At 40.5% G+C, this 20,025-nt stretch overlaps 3 protein-coding genes and 1 non-coding gene across 5 annotated transcripts; all 4 read right to left on the minus strand.

Moving 5' to 3' along the window:
- Nucleotides 1-37: 37 nt before the first annotated feature.
- Nucleotides 38-4,349, minus strand: sumf2 (sulfatase modifying factor 2). Of its 2 annotated transcripts, none has more exons than XM_086177060.1 (9): nt 4,179-4,349; nt 3,965-4,094; nt 3,781-3,895; nt 2,579-2,623; nt 2,333-2,483; nt 1,587-1,642; nt 1,363-1,447; nt 1,017-1,158; nt 38-904 (listed from the first exon to the last, which is right to left on the minus strand). In XM_086177060.1, exons 1-9 carry the CDS (start codon nt 4,294-4,296, stop codon nt 802-804), a joined length of 945 nt encoding a protein of 314 aa, XP_086033186.1. In that variant the 5' UTR covers nt 4,297-4,349; the 3' UTR covers nt 38-801. The 2 variants fall into 2 exon arrangements, with proteins under 2 accessions (XP_086033186.1, XP_086033185.1); XM_086177059.1 differs by having other exon boundaries at nt 3,965-4,097.
- An 858-nt stretch (nt 4,350-5,207) lies between these two features.
- Nucleotides 5,208-12,226, minus strand: cct6a (chaperonin containing TCP1, subunit 6A (zeta 1)). The gene is made up of 13 exons (XM_086177077.1): nt 11,965-12,226; nt 11,283-11,346; nt 10,891-11,025; nt 10,573-10,746; nt 10,286-10,389; nt 9,933-10,203; nt 8,974-9,056; nt 8,241-8,337; nt 8,004-8,151; nt 6,510-6,643; nt 6,250-6,352; nt 5,650-5,722; nt 5,208-5,567 (listed from the first exon to the last, which is right to left on the minus strand). Exons 1-13 carry the CDS (start codon nt 12,099-12,101, stop codon nt 5,495-5,497), a joined length of 1,596 nt encoding a protein of 531 aa, XP_086033203.1. The 5' UTR covers nt 12,102-12,226; the 3' UTR covers nt 5,208-5,494.
- Nucleotides 9,495-9,631, minus strand: LOC147216809 (small nucleolar RNA SNORA22). Its single transcript, XR_015109105.1, has one exon. It is a non-coding gene; the product is annotated as a small nucleolar RNA SNORA22 (small nucleolar RNA).
- A 1,466-nt stretch (nt 12,227-13,692) lies between the features above and the next one.
- On the minus strand, nt 13,693-19,800 carry LOC147216810 (protein NipSnap homolog 2-like). The gene is made up of 10 exons (XM_086176921.1): nt 19,624-19,800; nt 18,330-18,457; nt 18,164-18,209; nt 17,972-18,066; nt 17,154-17,224; nt 16,459-16,599; nt 16,310-16,341; nt 15,792-15,886; nt 15,558-15,641; nt 13,693-15,413 (listed from the first exon to the last, which is right to left on the minus strand). The coding sequence occupies exons 1-10, from the start codon at nt 19,713-19,715 to the stop codon at nt 15,349-15,351; spliced, it is 849 nt and encodes a 282-aa protein (XP_086033047.1). The 5' UTR covers nt 19,716-19,800; the 3' UTR covers nt 13,693-15,348.
- Nucleotides 19,801-20,025: the final 225 nt, after the last annotated feature.

Consider the following 20,025-nt stretch of genomic DNA (forward strand, 5'->3'; position numbering starts at 1 on the left):
CTGTTGAATAAAGTGGAGCAGAGCCGATGCTGGAAGTGAATATTTTTATTTCAACGGACAATCATCAGGCCCGATGGTCGTGAGCGACTACCTTGGTGTAACCTTATCATCTTGCGATCGTTCGCCTTGTGAGACGATCGTATTCCTTCGGCCGAACCTCTCGGAGGCGAAGATGCACAAAGGCGTCGGACGAAAAAATGTCGACATTTCTCACATTACAATGAAAGACTGCGGAAGACTGAGAGAATCTCGGTGTGAAGACTGAAAGGGCAGCCAGGGCTGGTGGGGGATTCCCATGATTCATAGCTGCTGCTTGACGGTGGAGAAAAGCATTCGGTTTCCAGCTCCTTGTGATTCATTTATTGCCATCGATGCACCAATGACAGCTCACAGTGGAAATCAACCTCCTGTTTCCTTTACCCAAGTGAACAAGTCAACCACACGTGCCCTCAGTCAGAACCACAGCATTATTTTGTGGCCACAAACAAGGAGGATTATTTTTAAAAGTTTTCTTTTTAGATGCACGTGCATTAACAGTCTTCATGAGTGAGTTTTAAAAAAAAATTCTGATGTCTGCAGGAGAAGCGAAGGGATGTTTGTACAGTTCTCTGAAAACATCTGACGTTGTTCCTGAAATGATCCCTTTACTTTGTCGAATCCCAAGCCGGTGTTGCTAAGATGAAACCGATATGAAATCTTCATTTCCGGGCCGATCAGATCCAGTCGCATCACCTGAGGCGCCGCTTGTTCCGCTGAACATTTTGGTCCTTCGCCTACGATTCCGACTTCCTCTTTAAATCGCTACAACTCGGATTTGTCCTTCTTCTTCCCTTGCTTCTGACGGTGGCCGGAGGCACACCGGAACCCCAAGTTGTCGGAGGCGGAGTCGGGAGTGTTGCCCATCCTGCGGGAAACACAGCCACACGGCCGAGAGTGACAGACCGCCGTGGCGGGGGTTGCGAGGGAAAAAAAAAAAAGAAAAGAAACACACACAACGATTACTGATGGGTGCTCACCTGGTGGTGATTTGTGCCTTGTGGTTAGCGGAACCATCCACTGTATCGATCCACGAGGCGCCGCGCAGGGCGTACATCGGCCGCCCTCCAGGGAAAAGGGTGGACGTCCATTCCCACGTGTTGCCCATCATGTCGAACACTCCTGTCGAAACAATGAGGAAGACTGTGTGCACATCAGGAGACACACACTCATGTTTGCATGTTTGTGCCCCCCATCTGATAGAAAGAGTAAAACTGTGTATGCTAAAAAAAAATTGAAATTAAAAAAAAAAGGTAAAAAGCCAAAACCAATTTGGGATTAGATGTTATTTTGCCGAGCCTTATTGAGATTAAAAGCGTGCAGTACCGTAGCTGTTCTGTGGAGGGAATGCAGTGACAGGAGAGATGCCGTGGTATCCATCCTCCGCCGTGTCTCCGTCAGGAAACGAGCCCTGGATGGTTCGGTGAGAAATTACAATCCGGGTTATTCAGTTGTTCTATCTAGATAGCTGTGTTATTTGGTTAAACCTTTTTTGTAACTAAAGCAGATAAAATGCTTAGAAAGCCTGTGTTTCTTCAGAACAAACTGACCTGCCAAAGGTTGGTTCTGTTGGCCTGATATCTGTTTCCCCACGGGTACGTACGACCTACAACACAAGGGATAAAACAAAACAAAACAATAATATAACAAACCAGTTTTTCAGAATTTTGAATAATATTACATTACATTTGGCAGACACTTTTATCCAAAGCGACTTACAATAGAGGACATAAGGACTGCAAATAACACTTGCAAATACAAGATGCACAAAAAATATACAGAACAGAAAGCTTGGGTTAGTGAGTTTTTTTTTTGTTTGGTTTTTTTTGTTGTTTTTTTTGACAAAGATGTACACAAACGTACACACACACACACACACACACACACACACACACACACACACACACACACACACACACTGCATAGCCTAACTTGGGGCCTAATCTGAACTGGGGCAGCTCAAGCATCAGCGCAGTAAAATATAACAGAAGACACAAAAAAAGAGCAAACTGTTAAAAGTGTGGCTTTTCCATCCAGTTCTACTCTGGTATGTAAGATGTTTGGATATGCTAATACACATATACTACATCTTGAAGAGAATATTGTGATTGTGCCGGTAACGTGATCCATTTGGAGGCGACACCTTGATCAAAAACATTTCCAGTTTCGAATGAAGGCTTATCTTATCTTGCGGTGGTGAGGCAGAGACACAGGCTCACTTTGTTCACACTTTTATTTACCAAAGCTGGAAATGCTTTGTAAATGCTGAGGCGCGGTTTGTGATAATGGTTGGTACCTTGCAGGCCTCCACGTGCGGCCCATTCCCACTCCTCCTCCGTGGGCAGCCTCTTGCCCTTCCACCCGCAGTAAGCCTGAGCGTCGTTCCAGCTCACCTGAACCACCGGGAAGTCCAGTCGCTCCCGGATCCCCGAGCCGGGACCTGCGGGCTGGAAAGCAGAGCGGCTCCAGTGGAAGATGAGCACGATCGCAAATAAAACCAATAAAGATCATAGGTAGATATAAGGGCAAGACATGGCCTCACCTGCCTCCAAAAAACCCTTTCCACAGGCAACCACCATGGAGCAGACTAGAGGGGATAGAACTGGTGTAAATAAAATAGATAGATTTTTCTAGAAAAGTTAAAAAGGCAAAAATGACTATTCCCTGTAACAGGTATATTCATTGCCACATGAATGCAAGAGAAAAGAGAAAATGAGTAACATCTGGGCCAAACACATATTGGTCTCTAAAATCTTAAGACGGCACAAAATAGGGGAACCAATGTAACACTAAATTGTCGTTTGTGAACAAGATAAGCTTTGATGCATAATATATATATTTGTAGTATAAACTAATGGCTTGTAGAGTTATGGCTGTGACATGTTTTTTTAACGTTTATCTACAGCAGTTGTTCGTGTTGCTTATCAGACTTTTGTGCATTGACCGTACCTGTGCAGGTATTGTGAAATTTGTTAGTATGTGCAAAGGGGGTTTTGAATATCTGAATACTTTTCTCTCTGGGGAATGACTGCTCAGGTTCATATTTAGTGACATGCTTAGAAGCTCCGCATTACAATTTGCAATCAATTCTGATGCAGTTTTACAATATGACTATAACAAATACATGTTTGTTTCGATTTCACAACACAACTCAGACCGGCCCGAGGTGCATCTTTGCTGCTTTCACAGCCTCAGCCATTCACATCATGCCCTAACTCTGCCGTCTTTCTTATCCTTGTTGGTCTCAACCCGTACACATCCTGTCTATTTTTGTTCATTTATTTTATTCTCTGTATTGCTATTGTCACTTTATTTATATTGTCGTTTAGCTCTGGTTGACTATTTTTCACCCTTACTGTTCCATTATGTTGTCCATTCTTACCCCTGATGTTATTGCTGTTGTTGATCTCCCTGCTGTCTATTTATTAGTGGATGTCTTGCTATCTTCTGTCTTATAATTGTCTCTCTATTTATATATATATTCATATTTATTTTCATTTTTGACAATATAACTGTTACACTGCTGCGACAAAAGAATGACCCCTATGGGAATCAAAGAAGTTTATCTTTATCTTATTTTTCTTTGCTTGGCCACAGTTAGAGATATAACCTGTACAAGTGGGAAGTGGGGGATTTTATTTTGTATTTTTATGGGATTTACTGACATGCATCATTCGTTCATGGAAATTAGATTTCTTTACCAAGCATGTGGTGCATTGATGATGATTGTTTAGGAAAGTTTACCTCTATTTTCTGGGTGACTTTGCTCTTCAGCTCCTCTGACACAAAGTCTTGAAAGACAAAACTCCAGCCAAACGTCTCCGCTTCGGTTTTGTACTTCAGTGCCCTCACAAACTCTCTGCAAAAACAAACACGAAGTCAATAGCTTTGCTGATCGACACTTACTGATATAGTGAGTGATTCCTACCTGAAGTGGCTGTTTGTTACGGGATATTTGTCTATTCTGAAAGGCTGCAGAGGGACCTCCGTGGTTGGAGACTCCTCGGCTGCAAGAACCAGCTTCCCACCCGGGATGTCCAGCATTTCATCCCCAGCTGCTGCTGCGGGACGACAGCGACACCCGTCAGCTCAACTTATCATCGATCAAATTAAAGCGAAAAGAGTTAAAGATGAGTTCTTACCGGCCACCGCCAGTGCAGACAAGACAGATATCCAATAAACGAGTTTATCATTCATTTCGAAGGGTCCGGGTTTTATTCTAAATACGTTTGATATCACGTACGCGCAGTATAAATACATGTTCACCGGAAAAATAACTTTATAGCTTTCATGCCGGTCCTCGGCGACGGACCTATTTAAGAGTCGGAACGGAAGCGGAAGACGGTCCTTGCTACACTAGTTCCGCGTGGAAACAATGGTTCCGCTTTAATATTTCAATATTAACCTTCTCCAGGCAGATGTTGCAGATTTGCGACAGCCAAATATCAGATTTTTCCTGCAACTCCAACTTAATTTGAGCCTGAGAGGGTTAAAAATGTATCAATTAGTTATTGATTAGTATTACATGAATCTGTCTGGTAGTGTGTAATTAATTAGTAATTAAAATGTATGTACTTGCAGAGACAGTTGAACATGCACTGATTTGTACGTTCGTATGATAGTGTGCGCGGGTGAAAATAAGGGGCAAGAAAGGTAGAAAAAAAAATGGAAATACTGTGGTCAAGGGGTCTAATCAATTGGGGGAAATTAGGGCTTGGAGTTTCTTTCATAAACACAGACATCCATTGGGAACAGCCGTGTTGGTATACAGCAGTCACAAGGGGAAATCCTGTTCATCAATATCACTTCAATGTTTCCAAACCCACTTAAAAATGCAGATGTTTTTACAACTCTTTAATTAAAAAAAGCAAGTCTGATTGTTCATTGGTGAAATTTCATTCACAATACATTACACTAGAAGGTATCAGATATGTTGAGTTTTTGATGTGATGTATTCACCAGTATAATTTCATTAAGGACATATTTAGTGAAATTCTTTAAAAAAAAACTGCCAGCCAGAAAATTGAGATGAATGTGCAAGTGATTCTGCCATGATTGATCAGCCTCATGCTTAATGGATATAATTAAAAGCTGAGTAAACCATTTTTGATATGTGCATATTTCATTTTGAGTAAAAATTCACTTTCCAGAAAATAAAAGTAACCACAACATTCAAGAGCCAAGAAAACTTTTAATGAGCTGAAACAGAACAGAGGCATACGTCAGTGCTTTAACAAAATTTCATAAATAACCAATCATTACATGGGGAGGCGTTGACAATTCCAAGATAGAAAATCATGAGTAGCAACAATGGTTTCTGATGCTGTGATGGATGCTGTGGTATTTCAGCGATAGTCCATCAGCCCGGGCTTCTTCCGAGGGCCAGAGACAGGAATACATTTAACTGATAAACAACGATCCCTGTGCGCGGGACAACTACAGCTTCTAAAGTTGACCTTTAACCTCGAAGAGAGGACATTCCAGCTCGCATGATCTCATCCACCAACAAAATGTTGCTGGCAATCACCGTACTGCAAAGAAATAAAATGTAAGAGAGTTTAGGAAGAGCAATAGGATATTTTCACACATTCTTGTATGCAAGTAAAATCTCACCATGAATGGAGAAGCTGTTTCTTGACGCTGTAATTGTCCCACACACCCGCTTCTCCGGCCACCATGGGCTCTCCTGAGGAAAATAGAGCAAGATTTAGCTTAAATGTAAATTATACTGATCAATTTAGTGGTAAAATACAAATGACTAAAAAAATCAGGGTTGCAAGCAACAGCTCAGTGATGATTTTTTTAAAGTGACCAGGTCTCATTTGCTGAGGTCTCAAATGCTCAGGCAGATTAAAATCTGCCTGAGCATATTCAGTCAGGGTTAATCACACAAATATAATTAACACCCTAACAACAAAAAGCAGCAACCCAAGGTCAACATCACTGAAGTTGTAGTCAATAGCAAATCTACTCATCAATATCAAAGTCTATGAAGGTTAAGGCTGACAACCATTGACATGACAGTGCATGACGGAGATCACGTCATGTTTCAATACATCCACCACAAAGCATACAAGACAGTGGGAGAAAAAGGACTTCATTGACAAAAGTGAAATATCACAGTGATGTGTTTAGCTGAAGTAAGATCCAAAAAGTATATGTTCAGACTTTGATACTTAAATTGGGAAGAGACCTCTTGCGTGTTGCACTAACCTGTGCTGAGGTCCACTCCAACCAGCTGACCGGACTCTTTGTACTCTGTTTGCAACTTTAGCAGAGTCTCCTGTGGGTCGTATCCAGAGTTCTGGGCCAAAACCTGTGAGGAGATACACATAGTAGAATCAACAGCCACAGACAAGCATATGAACTATAGTTCTGCTTGTTTGTCCTGTAAAAAGGTGGAATTTCCACAGCTTTTATTAGCTGTACAACACAGCAAAGCCTTCTCTATGTAGACATTATGGATCCATCACCTTGGGGATGATGAGAAGAGCATCTGCAAAGGCCTGGACACCCAGCTGGGCCCGGCCTTTCACATTAGGCTTGTGTTTCACCAGAGCATCAGCCATGGCCACCTCTAACGCACCTGCACCAGACACTACACTGCCTGCATGGATGACAATGAGGAAATGTCAGTAAACAAACGACAAACCAACGAACAAACAAGGACGCATATTTACTGATAAAACGTATTTGTGTTTTTCTGATCAGTTGAATAACAAAGATAAGACTGATATTCTCAAATGCACAGGAAAAAGCTTGAGTCCCTGTAGCTCAGACTTAGGACCTGAGAAAGAAGCTCATTAGCATCCCCTGGTGTTCATCTTGCAAAAGAGGTTGAAATGTACTAGAGTAGCTGGTGTTGTTTTCATGAGGACGGCTAGATTAGAAATGACTGACGGAATTTAAAGTAAGTTATTTTTCTTCAGGTATGAACTCTTGGATGTAGACTAAAGAGGTGCAACCCCAGAAGCGGCACAAAAGTTAACAGTTACTTTGCATAAATATAGCAAAAGATTAGATAAGAAAATTCAAATCCAATTGGATAGAACAAAATTAAGGTTTTGTGATGTTCAAAACCTGATCCTACTTGAGTTCATTTAACAAATAAGATGCAAATATTCAACACATCAAGCTGCTTTAGTTCAATTGTCTTATAAGCCTTCAACTTAAACTAAAGAGACATTTTGTGAGAACACGAATGCAACAATTTGAAGATTTCATTATTAAACTAAGATTGAGCAGTCGTATTAAATCCGGATTAATTATGTAAATAATGCTACTAATAGCAGGTTACCCCTGAAAACTTCTAATGAAGAGATTACACAGCCTCCATGTCCAGAAGGAAGTGAAATAACATGACTAAAGCTAAAAAGCAAGTGTGACACAACTACTTTTAGATCAGGGGTGGGCAAACTATGGCCCGCAGGCCACATCCGGCCCGTTGGGTCTTTTTTATCCAGCCCGCCAAAGACTGGTACAGAGTTCATACTTGATGTGAATGGTCAATGAATGTGGGAGCTCAAACAGGAGATTATTTCATTTTTGGAGCTACTTGAGAACACTTCAGAATTTTCCTGAGGTGAATGACACAGGCTTTGTGATTTAGCCTTTACTGTGGACACACTGACACGCATGAATGACCTCGACATGAAGCTACAAGGGAAAAACCGGTTTATGCATGAAATGCAAGCAAAGATCAGACCCTTCAAACCCAAACTGGTTTTATTTTGAAAGCAAATGTCAGACGAGTCTATTAACAAATGCTTTTTTTTAAATATGTATCGTACCCGGCCCGTCTGTCAAATTTTAAGCCAATGCGGCCCCTGGGCCAAAAAGTTGGCCCACCCCTGTTTTAGATTAAAATGTATTATTTACATGTATGTATCACATTTGTAAATCAGGACTGTTTGCAATAAAGTCAGCGCAGATTAAGATTTACTAACACCATACTTAAAGTATCTCACCGTCTTCGATGGCATTCTTGACGGCCCGCAGACCATCGCGTACAGCATCTTTGATCTGTGTGAGGGTGTGTTTGTTGGGTCCTTTCACCAGTAGTGTGACGGAGCGGGGGTTCCCACACTTCTCGATGAATGTGTACTTCTCCTCTCCCTTCAAAACGGTATCACAACCAAATAATGAGGCTCTAACATCAACAATGTGGCTAATTTTCAGTATTTACAGATGCCCAGAGCGCTCACCAGCGTGTGTTCGTAGACCAGCCCTGCATTGCCCAAGCATTCTGGTGTGAGGTCATCCACTGAATTCATAGCAATACCACCACAAGCCAAAGTGAGTCTGCCAACAAATTAGCACACACATTAGGCCTTTTAATTTCAGTCTGATTGAGAATCATCATGCAGAATAAAAACAGCGGACTTCTCAGTAACTTTTTTTTAAATGAATGACATTGACTTCCTGGATAAACTGTTTGGTTCCGATCAGCTAGACAAGAGACTGACACTCTGAATAAAGAGGAAAGACTTGTCACTGTGACACAGAAGACAGACCAGACAGAAGAACATGAACATCCCTTGGTGTTTCTTGTGCAACCAAGACTAAATCTACTTTTTAATCAATGGGAAAATGACAAAATAAGATGACTGAAGCCGTTCGTGGGTTGGAGGATGTAGGGGTATTTGCAGTAGTCACATTGTCTGCAGTGCCTTGTTTACTGAATGAAAAATGTATTGAAAAAGCCAAACTTCCTTCTAAATTAGACAAACGCAAAAATACCAACTGGGGAATTCTGAGTCAAGAATGCAGATTAGCATCAATTTTACTATCAGCCTCAATGACTGCTTGACTGAAAGTCTCATTGAAGATTAAAGACATTGTATTGCAAATGACTTAACAGTTTTTATTCCAGGAGTTAATTTCCCTGCACCATAGAAATGTAGAAAAAAAAAAAAAAGAGAACTTGTCATTTCTTACCTCTCCATGTTCCTTCTCTTTGCCCTGCGCAGAGCTACAATGCCTTCCTTGGCAAGGGCGTCTAGAGATAATGGGTCAATACCCTAAACAACAACAAAAAAAAAAACAACTATTCAGAAAGGAGATACATCTTAATAAGATTCTTATTTTGTTTTCATTAATTTAGAACAGTGGTCCCCAACCCCCGATACCAGTGCGCGGATCATCTGGTACCGTTGTTCCACAAAAAGAAAAAATCTTTCTTGGTACAAATTAAGATTTTTTCATTAGACCTCCTGGATCTTCTTTTCAAAAACAACTGTTTCCGCCTTCGCTTTACTGCCGCACTTAATATTGTAATTGCCTAATTTCTGTATTCAGATTAAATACTGTGAACTAACAGAAGTTTTTATTATTGAACACCTGCACCTCTAACTGGTCCGTGGAAACATTTTCCTGCATAAAACTGCACTCTGGTACAAGACAGGCTAGAGACTGCTAATTTAGACAATCTGCACACATGACATTTGACATACAAGAAATTGTGTTCTGATCCGCTGAATACATGTAGGTGAGAGCAGAACTCTCCTAATGCAGAGGTACAGATCAGAGTTTGTCTAGCACAGATGCATGAGACCCAGAGAAGCCACGTTAGCACCCTGGGGTGTTCACTGTGCACCGAGCAAGTCTGATTAAGACTTCATATTTAATCATATGAAATTGGACACTGAAATAAAAATAAAACATGGTAGGGTGGAACGCTGTCCCCTTTGACAGTGTTCTATCAGCATAATGCAGAAAAAGGGCAATGCAATTCTAATTCTGGGTATTTGTATGAAACTGGCAACATGGTGACAATTTAAGACATTTGCACAGCCCTGTCTCTCATCCTCTCTCTAACTGTACACTCTGGTCCCATTAAATATCAATCACAAAGGATTTCAACGGTCTACTGTCTGAAACTCCCTTGTGTGTAGTACCTTCTGGTTGATGACAACGAAGCCCTTCTCCCCATTGGGACACACTTTGTTCTTGAGGGCAATGATCTTCTGCACACGATCTTCTATAAATTTCCTTTCTGCAGCAACAAACTTCTCCCTCTCATCAGCACTCTTGTAGAAGAAGCCAGAGTTGACCTCGGTTTTTTCATATTCCAACGAAACGTTGCAAGTAAGCACAAAGGCATCCTCCACCCGCTTCTTCATGTCTGGATGCCGGGCACCATGATCCAACACCAACCCTCTGATCAGCCTGAGGAACAAAAGGTGGTAGCATTGATGGGTTGGTGATGGACAGATTGTTTTTGAAGCACTTGTCTGTGTTCTAAACTCACTGTGTGTCACAGTCGGTCTTATGTTTCATCTCCATGATTTCCACCATGTAGAGGTCGATTGGCTCATTGGGCTTGGAGATTGCCAAGACAGCATCCACTACAGCCTGTATAGGAGAGGAGAAAAAAAAAAAAGAAAAAAAAAAAGACAATATCAGATCTGTTGTTAAACAACAAATTACAAGATTGACGGCAAAAGTAGTTTGAAAGGACTCACGATAATGAGAAGAAACATTGAAGGCAATCAGAAGATACTGACAAACGCTGGGCTTCATTCATTTATGTCTCACCTCGGTAAGCAGGTCTGCCAGCTCTGCGTGGACCTTGGTCCTGAGGGAGGTGCGGGCCACACTGATGAGAGTTTCTCTGTCCATTTCCTGGGTCACTTTCACCTCCTCCAGAACAGCTAGTGCTTTCTCTTTTGCTGCCTCAAAGCCCTCAGCAATTATCCTGGGATGAAGACCCTACCATATCAAACAGCAAGATACTGTAGAGTACTGGTACATAAACACACCGATGAAGACACACCCAACCGACATTAACAAACGATTATAATGTAAATGATACAATTTCTTTTTAATCTTAAGTAAACAACCTTTCTTACTTACCTCTGACACATAGAGGTCAGCCTGCTTCAGCAATTCACCAATGATGAGAACGTTGGAGGTGGTTCCATCCCCTGTAATATCATCCTGCGCTGTAGCAACCTTAGCAATGAGTGATGCTGTCGGATGCTGAATTTGCTAAGGATTTGAAGAACAATATACATAAGGTGCCAGGATTAATTTTGAACTCTATATTTTGGCATGGTGCGATAATTTTATCTTAAACATTATGCAGCACATTTAAAGTGTGAATTTAGAAGGAATCAGTGTTAGCTGCAAGTGAAAACACATTTAATAGGCTAATGAAACCTGAAATTAATGTGAAATTCTTTTTGTGTAACATAAGAGTAGGACAAGGCAGCTTTACATTACGATCGACAGACTAACTTCCTTACCATCTCGTGTAACAGGACGTTGCCATCTTTGGTCAGCTTGATGTCTCCTGCACCAGACACCAGCCTGCGAATACGCAAAAACAAATATAGTTTACTTTGAACTATGAAAATGCTCTTACAACATGCACCGACGTATAGAATACATAGTTGTCAATCACCCATGTCTCTCACGCAATTTAGCGTCTTCCTGATAATGTTGGCTGTCTAAGGAAGACAGCGGAAGCTACTGTAAATATAAACTTGGGATCCACGGATACACATTCCGTTCAATCATTATTGCAACGCATCTATAATCTATTCTAGTGACAAATCCATGATGACATAAATCCCACAGATCTGAGTCAGAGGCACTTGCAGCACTGTCTGCTAACGGCTATGCTGCTAACTTGGTCTTAGCAACTGACGAGAGGAATCTTGACGATGACTGGGCAGGGCAACGTGCGCCGGGAACCACCGATATCCGTTTTAAAATAGGCCTAAACTCAACTGCAATATCACTAAATGTAATTAGAGAAAGGAAAAAAAAGTTTCACAAAATAATGGGCTTTCTATAGAGTTCGACAGTGACACTTTGAATTCCAAGCTACCAACACGAGGTGGCTAACTTTAGCTTACGTTACTTAGCGAATTAGCAAGTTAGCTTAGCGAGGCGTGTTGCACAAAGGGCTCCGCCGGTACTCACATTTTCATGGTCCCCTTCGGCCCCAGGTTACTCTTCAGTACATCCTGGAGCCCCCGCGCCGCGCTGATGTTAACCGCCAGGGCGGCCTGGGCCCTGGCCACCTCCGCTTTCGGGTTTAGAGCTTTTACGGCAGCCATGGCGAAGCAGCACGACCAGCGAAGCAAACGAAAAAAGTATCGCCGGAAGGAGTCCGCGATGTTCGGGCTGCGTTCAGAGAGGGAGTCGGTTTCCAGAAGGCTCCACACGTGTTGTCGTGCCTCCTTCACTGAACACGTCTGGGCTCGGACATTCCAGTTAGCGAAGGCGTCTACAGATGGGAGATTTGGGGTAAAAGCTTGACAAATACTGAAAGAAACACTCGAGCGTATACATTTTCTTCAGGACAGAATAGACTTTAGTTATTTCAAAACATTTACCTATTGTCTTCACTTGTTTAATAAATCCTTATTTAAGGTGTCTTTCACTTGGCTTTTGTTTAACGACAGAACTACCAATTCAGGTAGCTAAAAGCATGGAGGATTAAGGTATCAAGTGGAAAAATGAAATTAAAAAGGTGTTTGTAATTTTTTAATACAATGTGTAATAAACATCTATAGGTGGACGTTTTTTTCAGGATTTATAATTCAAATGTTGTCAGTGGGAGTAGTTGTTATTTTATAATCTCAGCAAGAAAAAAAATCATCTCTGGATCCGTTTCAAATGTACAAATAAATGAACCTATCAAGATGTCTCTAAATATTGGATATCTTTTAACAAAAATGATCCTGTTATAGATGTAATAGCATTTGAATAAGTGGATAGTACTATGATAAATACATGCAGGAAGACTGTCAACATGTTTTTGTTTAAATGAGTCTGAATAGATTCTACAATTACATACTTACACTGATGCACTGAGTTGTTTTTAAGTAAATCTTTTCTATAAGGACTCATCTGCGAAAAAACTAGCTACTACTGAAAACTGTGTGCCTATAAAAGGCATCAATACAACAGTCTGCTGTTTCACAACCATTTTCTAGGTGTGGAGCTGCAAGTACTTTTCATCTTTGAGTGTCAAGAAAGGCAATTTCAAATAAAATGTAATATTATTAGAATTATCGTTGACTGTAAAAGTACTCAATTCATCCCTCAGAGATGCTCAAGGGATTATTGAGATTTCCCACATACCTAAATGCAGCAGAAATATTGCCCCAGGCTGTTTTATGGCTCTGTCACTAGAACTTGTCTCTGATCACCAGACCATTCTTTGCCCACAGCCAGACCTTTGGTCTGTCACTTGACATTGACTAGTTAGGTTTTACAGAATTTGATCATTTAATAATCACACATCTTCAACAAATTTAACATCGCGTTTACCAAGTTTCTCCTGAATAAAGCTCATGTTTTGCCTGATCCCTTCATTTTAACCTGCTGCAGATGAGAGATTTCATTCAGACTTTTTCAGGGCTGGTTTAGATGGCTGGTTTGTTTTTTATAGTTTTTTAATGCAGCAGAGGGGCAAAGTGCTTTACAGAACCTGTAAAGCACGTTCTATGATAATGTACATCATAGAGGGTCTGTAAAGATTGTGAGCACTTCCCCATTTAAGACATTCAATGAGGTGCAGTTCTAACTCCAAGTACATCTAGTAATTGTGGGATTAACACTGAAAAAAACTTATTTGAATTAAAGTTGGTTGGAAAGGTAATGGGGGGGGTTCAAATACAGTCATTTAAAATAAACAAAACATTTTCCAATTTTCATCAGAAGTTTAATTCAGTATGTACAACTACTCTCATTTAAGTACTGCATTTCACATTCACAATATTAAGATATTGCTCTGCTTCTGTCCAGATAATTCATTTACAGACTCAGTATTGATGAAAAACTGGCTTTGCCCATTAGACACCTATGAAGATCTATAGTCTGACAATTTAAAACCCAATTAATCCCAGTTACAGCAAACAATCACCCAATTACATGATATAGGGGAGAGCCAAAGAAGAAAGTTAACAAATGAAAAGTTTTTGAAGAAAATAAATCACATGAATAATATTATCTCCATCATGAAAGCAAGATGACTTACTGGCATTCCAATGTTGCAAAAAACAACTTAAGAGTTGGTCAGTTGGACAGCGGAGAAACACAGAAGCGGAAACCTCATAACGATATTCATGTATTTAGGCTGATTAGGGAACTGAACAAATCTTAAACAGTTATCATGTTTTAAACACAGTTCCTCTTTTCTGTTTTTGTGTGCTTTTTGCAGGTTTTACATGCTGTATACTCATCCAACCAACCATCTAATTCTGCAACATGCCAATCTGTTGAGTTGGCTAAAGCCACGTAAACAAATGTTAGTTTTCTCCGCTGAACGTGTGTGGCAATAGTATAGACCACTGTCCGTTAGAATTAGCTTCACTAATGATAAAACATGTTTGATTTGTAAACAGTATTTTTCTGACCAAGAACCACAGTATTTTTGCAAACTGAACAAAATCCAACTGACTGTACTGAACAACTGATCATTCTACTTCAGGTTTCAGCATCACCAAGATGAGTTAAGATCCCAAATTGATGCATCCCAAGATGGGATGCATCAACATGGTAAAATGTACCACTCAGTAACACATTCCATCTCTTAGAAAATTACAATAAATTACTGGTTTAGGCTCTGTTTGAAGTATGTCTAATCTGATGAAATTATGTTTGTGGGTTCCAAATCTCAGTTAACATTAACCACCTATTAACTAACAACCTTTGTGATCCAGATTGAGTTGTTTTTAAAAGCCAGCTCTATGCCCGATTTAATGTGTGTTCCTGCTTTGTGGCAGGAGCAACTGGTGTTGCCAGGCCCCATATTTTTGGAGTGTAGGCAGTGATATGAGTTGAATGGGATGGGGGAAACAGCTGTGCGGGGCTTTGGTATAGTTTTGTGATGAAACATATGTTAAGACTTTGCCAGCCCCTGTGACCAGCACTAGAACTGCCAAGAGTTAAGATTTGAAATTTGCAGTACTCGTTGCATGTCAACATTGAACCCCAGATAGCTTTTTCATCATGATTGAAAATCACAACACCTGCCTCTTATGCTTTAATGATAGAGACTAGGAAGGTTTTGTTAATATTGATAATATTTTGACTGTTGAGCAAATTTTTGAATGAGTAACAGTATCTGATGTAACATATACAAGTCTGGTTATCCTCTTAGACCTCATGTGAAATACAACATTCTCGGCTCACACAGGATGGGGTAAAAATGAAAGAAGCAAAAAAGGAAACAAAAGCTAAAAGGAGATGTTGATGTAATGCAGATTTCCCTGGCAGTGTAGGATTCACTCCACATCATTGTGATAGTTGCTGCAGCTGTTGAGTTCGATGAAGTTTCCCCCGGCATGTTGGCAGTTACTTCAAAGGCGAGTTCTTCAGAGGAATCATTATTCTAGATTCCATGTGCTGAATAAGAGGAACTGAAGCGCAAAACAAAAAGATAGCATTAGAATCAGATGCCCGATGTCACCAAAATGTGTGCCCAAAGTTAGTTTCTTTCTTCAAATTTGGAGAGTTTTTATATCCTGGTCAGGAAGTTTATGGGAATGAGACAAGCAGCATACCTGTGTAATAGACAACCTCATCCCAGCCTTCATGCTGCCAGGCTGCATTCCTGATATTTTCTCTTGACTGAAGGTCTTTGTAAGCTGAAACAGACATGCCCTTTTTAAATCGCTATCATACCAAATGTTTTATTAACTGATTTGTTATTTAAAACACAGTGATAGAGTTTGACCATAACATGTGGGAATAAACTTTTACCATGAGTCTATTGTATGAACTGAAAAAGTCCTCACCCCATAAATGGTGAACGGTGTACAAACTTCCAATCTGTGAGAAAAATCCTCCAACTGCCTCTTGGTTCTTCTGGCGTATGTCTATAGCACGGGCCCTGCAGAACACCCGCAGTTGGGTATCACAAACCAAAGCAGCCTGACGTTGAAAAATTGTAACATTAAACCACAGGCACCAATCAGTTGACTTAAAATTATTGATGGGACTCTCATTAACAACCCCAATTCACCCCTTCGAATCAAACTTCTCTGTGGCAGTTTACAAATTATTTTCAGCCTCCCTTCAGATTAACGTGAATGAATTATGCTTAAAATTTATGAACGACGTGCAACATTTCAGGTCATGCTTAAGAGTCGTGCATAGTGTGCCTAAAAAGTACCGTTGACTCATATTCATCTGCTACAATCTGTAAAACCAATAAAAATAGTTGAGAAAGTTTTTCTGTTGCTTTGTTGTGAAAACAACTGTGAATTGGGGCTCACAGGCTCCTTAAACCATCAAAAATTAAATAATGACTTACCAGTAATTCCCCCATTCGATCATTGTCCCTGGCTGCAAGAAAACCAAGAAGGGGGGGAGACATGTGGAAAATAACAGAAAATTATGTACACAGTGTACCTGCATGCTACGACTATACACATTTAGAAGAGAACTAAATAACATATTTACTCTTAGTTGATATGATCGCAGTTCATAAATGTTGGATCCAGGCCGTGGGACAGGTTCATTCCAGAAACTGAACTCCAGCAGCAGCTGGTTTCTACGAGACAGCAGCATTTTCCCCCTTTCTCTTCTGTAGTCCATGAACGCCTATAATGGTGAGAGGAAGAAGTAGAAGAAAAAGAAAAAGAAGAAAGGTAAAACTCTGTAAAACTGCCTGAACATATACCAGGTAAATGTGGTTGGTGGATGTGTGAAATGTTTGCTGGTGTCGGAACAGAAACATTCAAGAGCTGGTTGTGGGGTAAATATTTTTTTGAAAATCCTGTATCAGGAGTTCATTTTGTAGGGATTAAGTCAAAGACAATCTTAAAGGTAGAGAAAACATTTTTCTTTTCATTCAATAAAATTAGCATTAAATATAAACTGCTGTTGTGCTGCTTAAGATGACATCGGTGAATTTCAGGTGCCAATTAGCCAGTAATAACAAAATGAAACACATATGTAATTTACAGAGTAACAACATTGAGGATGGACTCGAGTCAGTCTGAATGTAAAATACCTAGGCTTGCAAAACATCTTAAAATATTATGTCCAAAACCAAGAAAATCACAGGTGAATTTGATCCAACACATGGGTGCAGGAAGAAGCACCATGCCATGCCAAATGTTTTACTGATCTGAAATGATCCCAGCATCTGTTACCTTATTCTGCCTGAGTTTGTTCATGACCTCGGTGAGGGCTGGGTATCCTCCCCGGTATCGCCACAGGTGAACTAGTACAGGAGAAACACAACATTTCTTTGGCTGACATTGTTTCAGTTTTAACAGGTATGTTTGTAAATTTGCTTTCTGCCCTCCAAAATCCAGAACAGACATGATAAAGTTGAATGAATCGATCCATGTGAAATCATGAACATAAAATTATTTTCTACCACTTGAACAAATGAAGTGGTGTTTTGTGGCACACAGTTACTCACAGCTACACACCTATTAAAACAATTAAAAGACTGTTCCAAGCTGGCAGAAAATACATGTCACTATAAACAATGCAGGGCGGGGCTCTTTTTTAACTTCTACTTCATGCAAATGCCAAACGCAGAGGACTGTATGTTAAGCTGGAAAATGTGATGAGCAAAATAATTTTGTTAGCTTCTCCATTGCTTACGTTAGTAGCATGATTAATTATTTTGTTTATGTTGAATCAATGACTCCAGCACTCAAAACTTAATTCTGTCATTTCCAAGTATAATTCCAAAACTGGGTGACTGGTGTTGTTTTTTATTATATTTTATTATGCAATTTCCCCCTTGGGGATCAATAAATAAAGTATTCTGATAATTCTTTTATTGACATTAATGCTGAGTCAACTGAGATTCAGTCAGGTACAATAGAATGTGCCTTTAATCCCACGATGGGTAGATTAAAAAAAAAAACTAGTAAAATGCCTTTGAAAAGCTTTTGGGATTTTACTTTACAAGTTAGTAAGTGACAAGACAGGGCCGGACTAGCCATGGTCTCACCTGCCTGATCCTGCTCTCCATACCATGTGTTCCAGGTGCCCACTAGCTCACAAGGGTATTCGGGGTCAGTGTGAATGGAAGGCAAGACATCCTCACTGAAAAATACATAAAATAAACATAAAGTCTACAAGAGCACAACGTTTCACCTTGTTTGATTGCAAAAACCATCAATATTGAAAAAACACCCCTTACCAAAGTTCATTGTAAGCATCAAGGCACTCAGGCTTTACATTGTGAACTGCAAAGAAACCCAGAACAATCTTGACTTTATACAACACTACTTTACAGAAGTGTGTACTCTTCATGTTAGAATGTCAGTCCTTTTTTAAATGTGAAATTGTACTATCATGTTACATACACTGAATTTTGTACAGATTGTTGTCCTCCTTCTTGGCCAGAAGGTGAGAGTGAGCATCCTTTCTTGGGTCAACCTTTCTCACAAACAGAGATTTGAACCAGCTGTCTTCACGGAAGGCTGAGAGACTTCTAGGGTGAGGAAAAAAAAAAGTTAGACACAAATAGTAAATTTTGAGTACATTTACGGACTTTATTGCTAGAAACAACAGGAGAGGGAGTCAACAGAAGCCATAGGAATGACAAGATTCCCATATTAAACACATGATACTTTGTAAATGCAGTTTCGAATATCTCACAGTCGTTCACATTTTACATAAACTAATCACATCTCTAAGACGAAAGCCAAGATTAAACAGTCAAATTAAAAGTATCATAACACCGTACTGTATCTATTTTTCTTGTTTGCTCGTAATTAGCAGGCCTTCAAGTAATGTCGACTGAGAATATGATTCAAGTCTTGCACTGAACCTGAATGTTGCTTGCATCTATAAAAGTGCGCAACTGTCATTGAAGGTTACAACAATTTTTTTGCCCAAATCGGCTTGTCTTGCCTTCGTCACACACAACACTGAAACTTTGCTTGAGAGTCCAGCAATACAGAGCTTAGGGTTTAATCTTTAATACTGTAACGGAAGGATTAGTCTGAAAGGTTACCCAAGCAGCCCCTCTACACCGCTCATCCCGTTGGCAAAAGCGTGAATACAAAGTGCCACCAAGTGTCAGTGCTGAGTCTGAGGAGTTGTTTTGAGTGCTTGACAACTGAAGTAACCATGACCTGGTACCTGGTTTAACCAATTACTCCGAAAAATCTGTACCTCAACAAATTTTGGATTAGTGCTGTACAATGCTCTTAGCGCAGCTAAGCTATCAACAAGCCCTGCAGCAGCCAGGAATATTGTTTTCGACTGACCAAAACAGCTGCATTTTGACCTTGAAGTTGAGTTACAGATATTTAATAGCGGGTTTACGTTCACTTTCTGTAAGCATGTGACAGAAACACGTAAAAAAAGACACGGCGAAACACTGGGCTTAAATAACGACTGGACTTGTACACGGTACTTCGTAATTTTGTGTGGAAAAACTCACAAGCAGGGTAGGCAAGGTTACGGCTAGGTGGCTAACATTGAATTACAACCCGACGAAACTGGACGCGGCGGATGCTAGCGTCGACAGGCTTAGCTTAGCCCCCTAGCGTACCGGAGTTTGTCATTGATGCTAAACTACAAAATAGTTAACCGTAGTTTAAGTTGCACTCCGACAAACGCGCCGCCCGCTCACATTCACAGGGTTCTAACCTCGTGGTCGCGCCGAGCTGCCCGTTCACTTGAAGTCCGCTTTTCGTGTGTTTGAGGCCGTTACCCACTCTTTGAAGGACTCTGGTCGCCATGTTTCACTGACTAGCCTGCTACCGCTACCCGTGTAGCTACGGCTACAGCCGCAGACCGCTCAGACGCGGCGTTGAGCCGAGATAGCTTATCTCTGATAGGTACCCGAACGGCGACGGGATCTCGTATGGATCTTGCGGAAACGGCAGTGATTTTTCTTATGAGTGAGGAAGAGATCCTCACTCGTGGACTTTCAATTTACACATTATCCGCCTCTCTTTAAAGTAATATTTTGTATATTCATCGCGAAAAATAACTTTGGTGAATGTAAAAATGCCCCGCCTTTCCTTTGTAATGGGACAGTAATTTTAT

This window comes from Fistularia commersonii, chromosome 29 (genome assembly GCF_037954325.1).
Source record: "Fistularia commersonii isolate RoL2024-O1a breed Wild chromosome 29, RoL_Fcom_v1.0, whole genome shotgun sequence".
NCBI classification, from domain to species: Eukaryota; Metazoa; Chordata; class Actinopteri; order Syngnathiformes; family Fistulariidae; genus Fistularia; species Fistularia commersonii.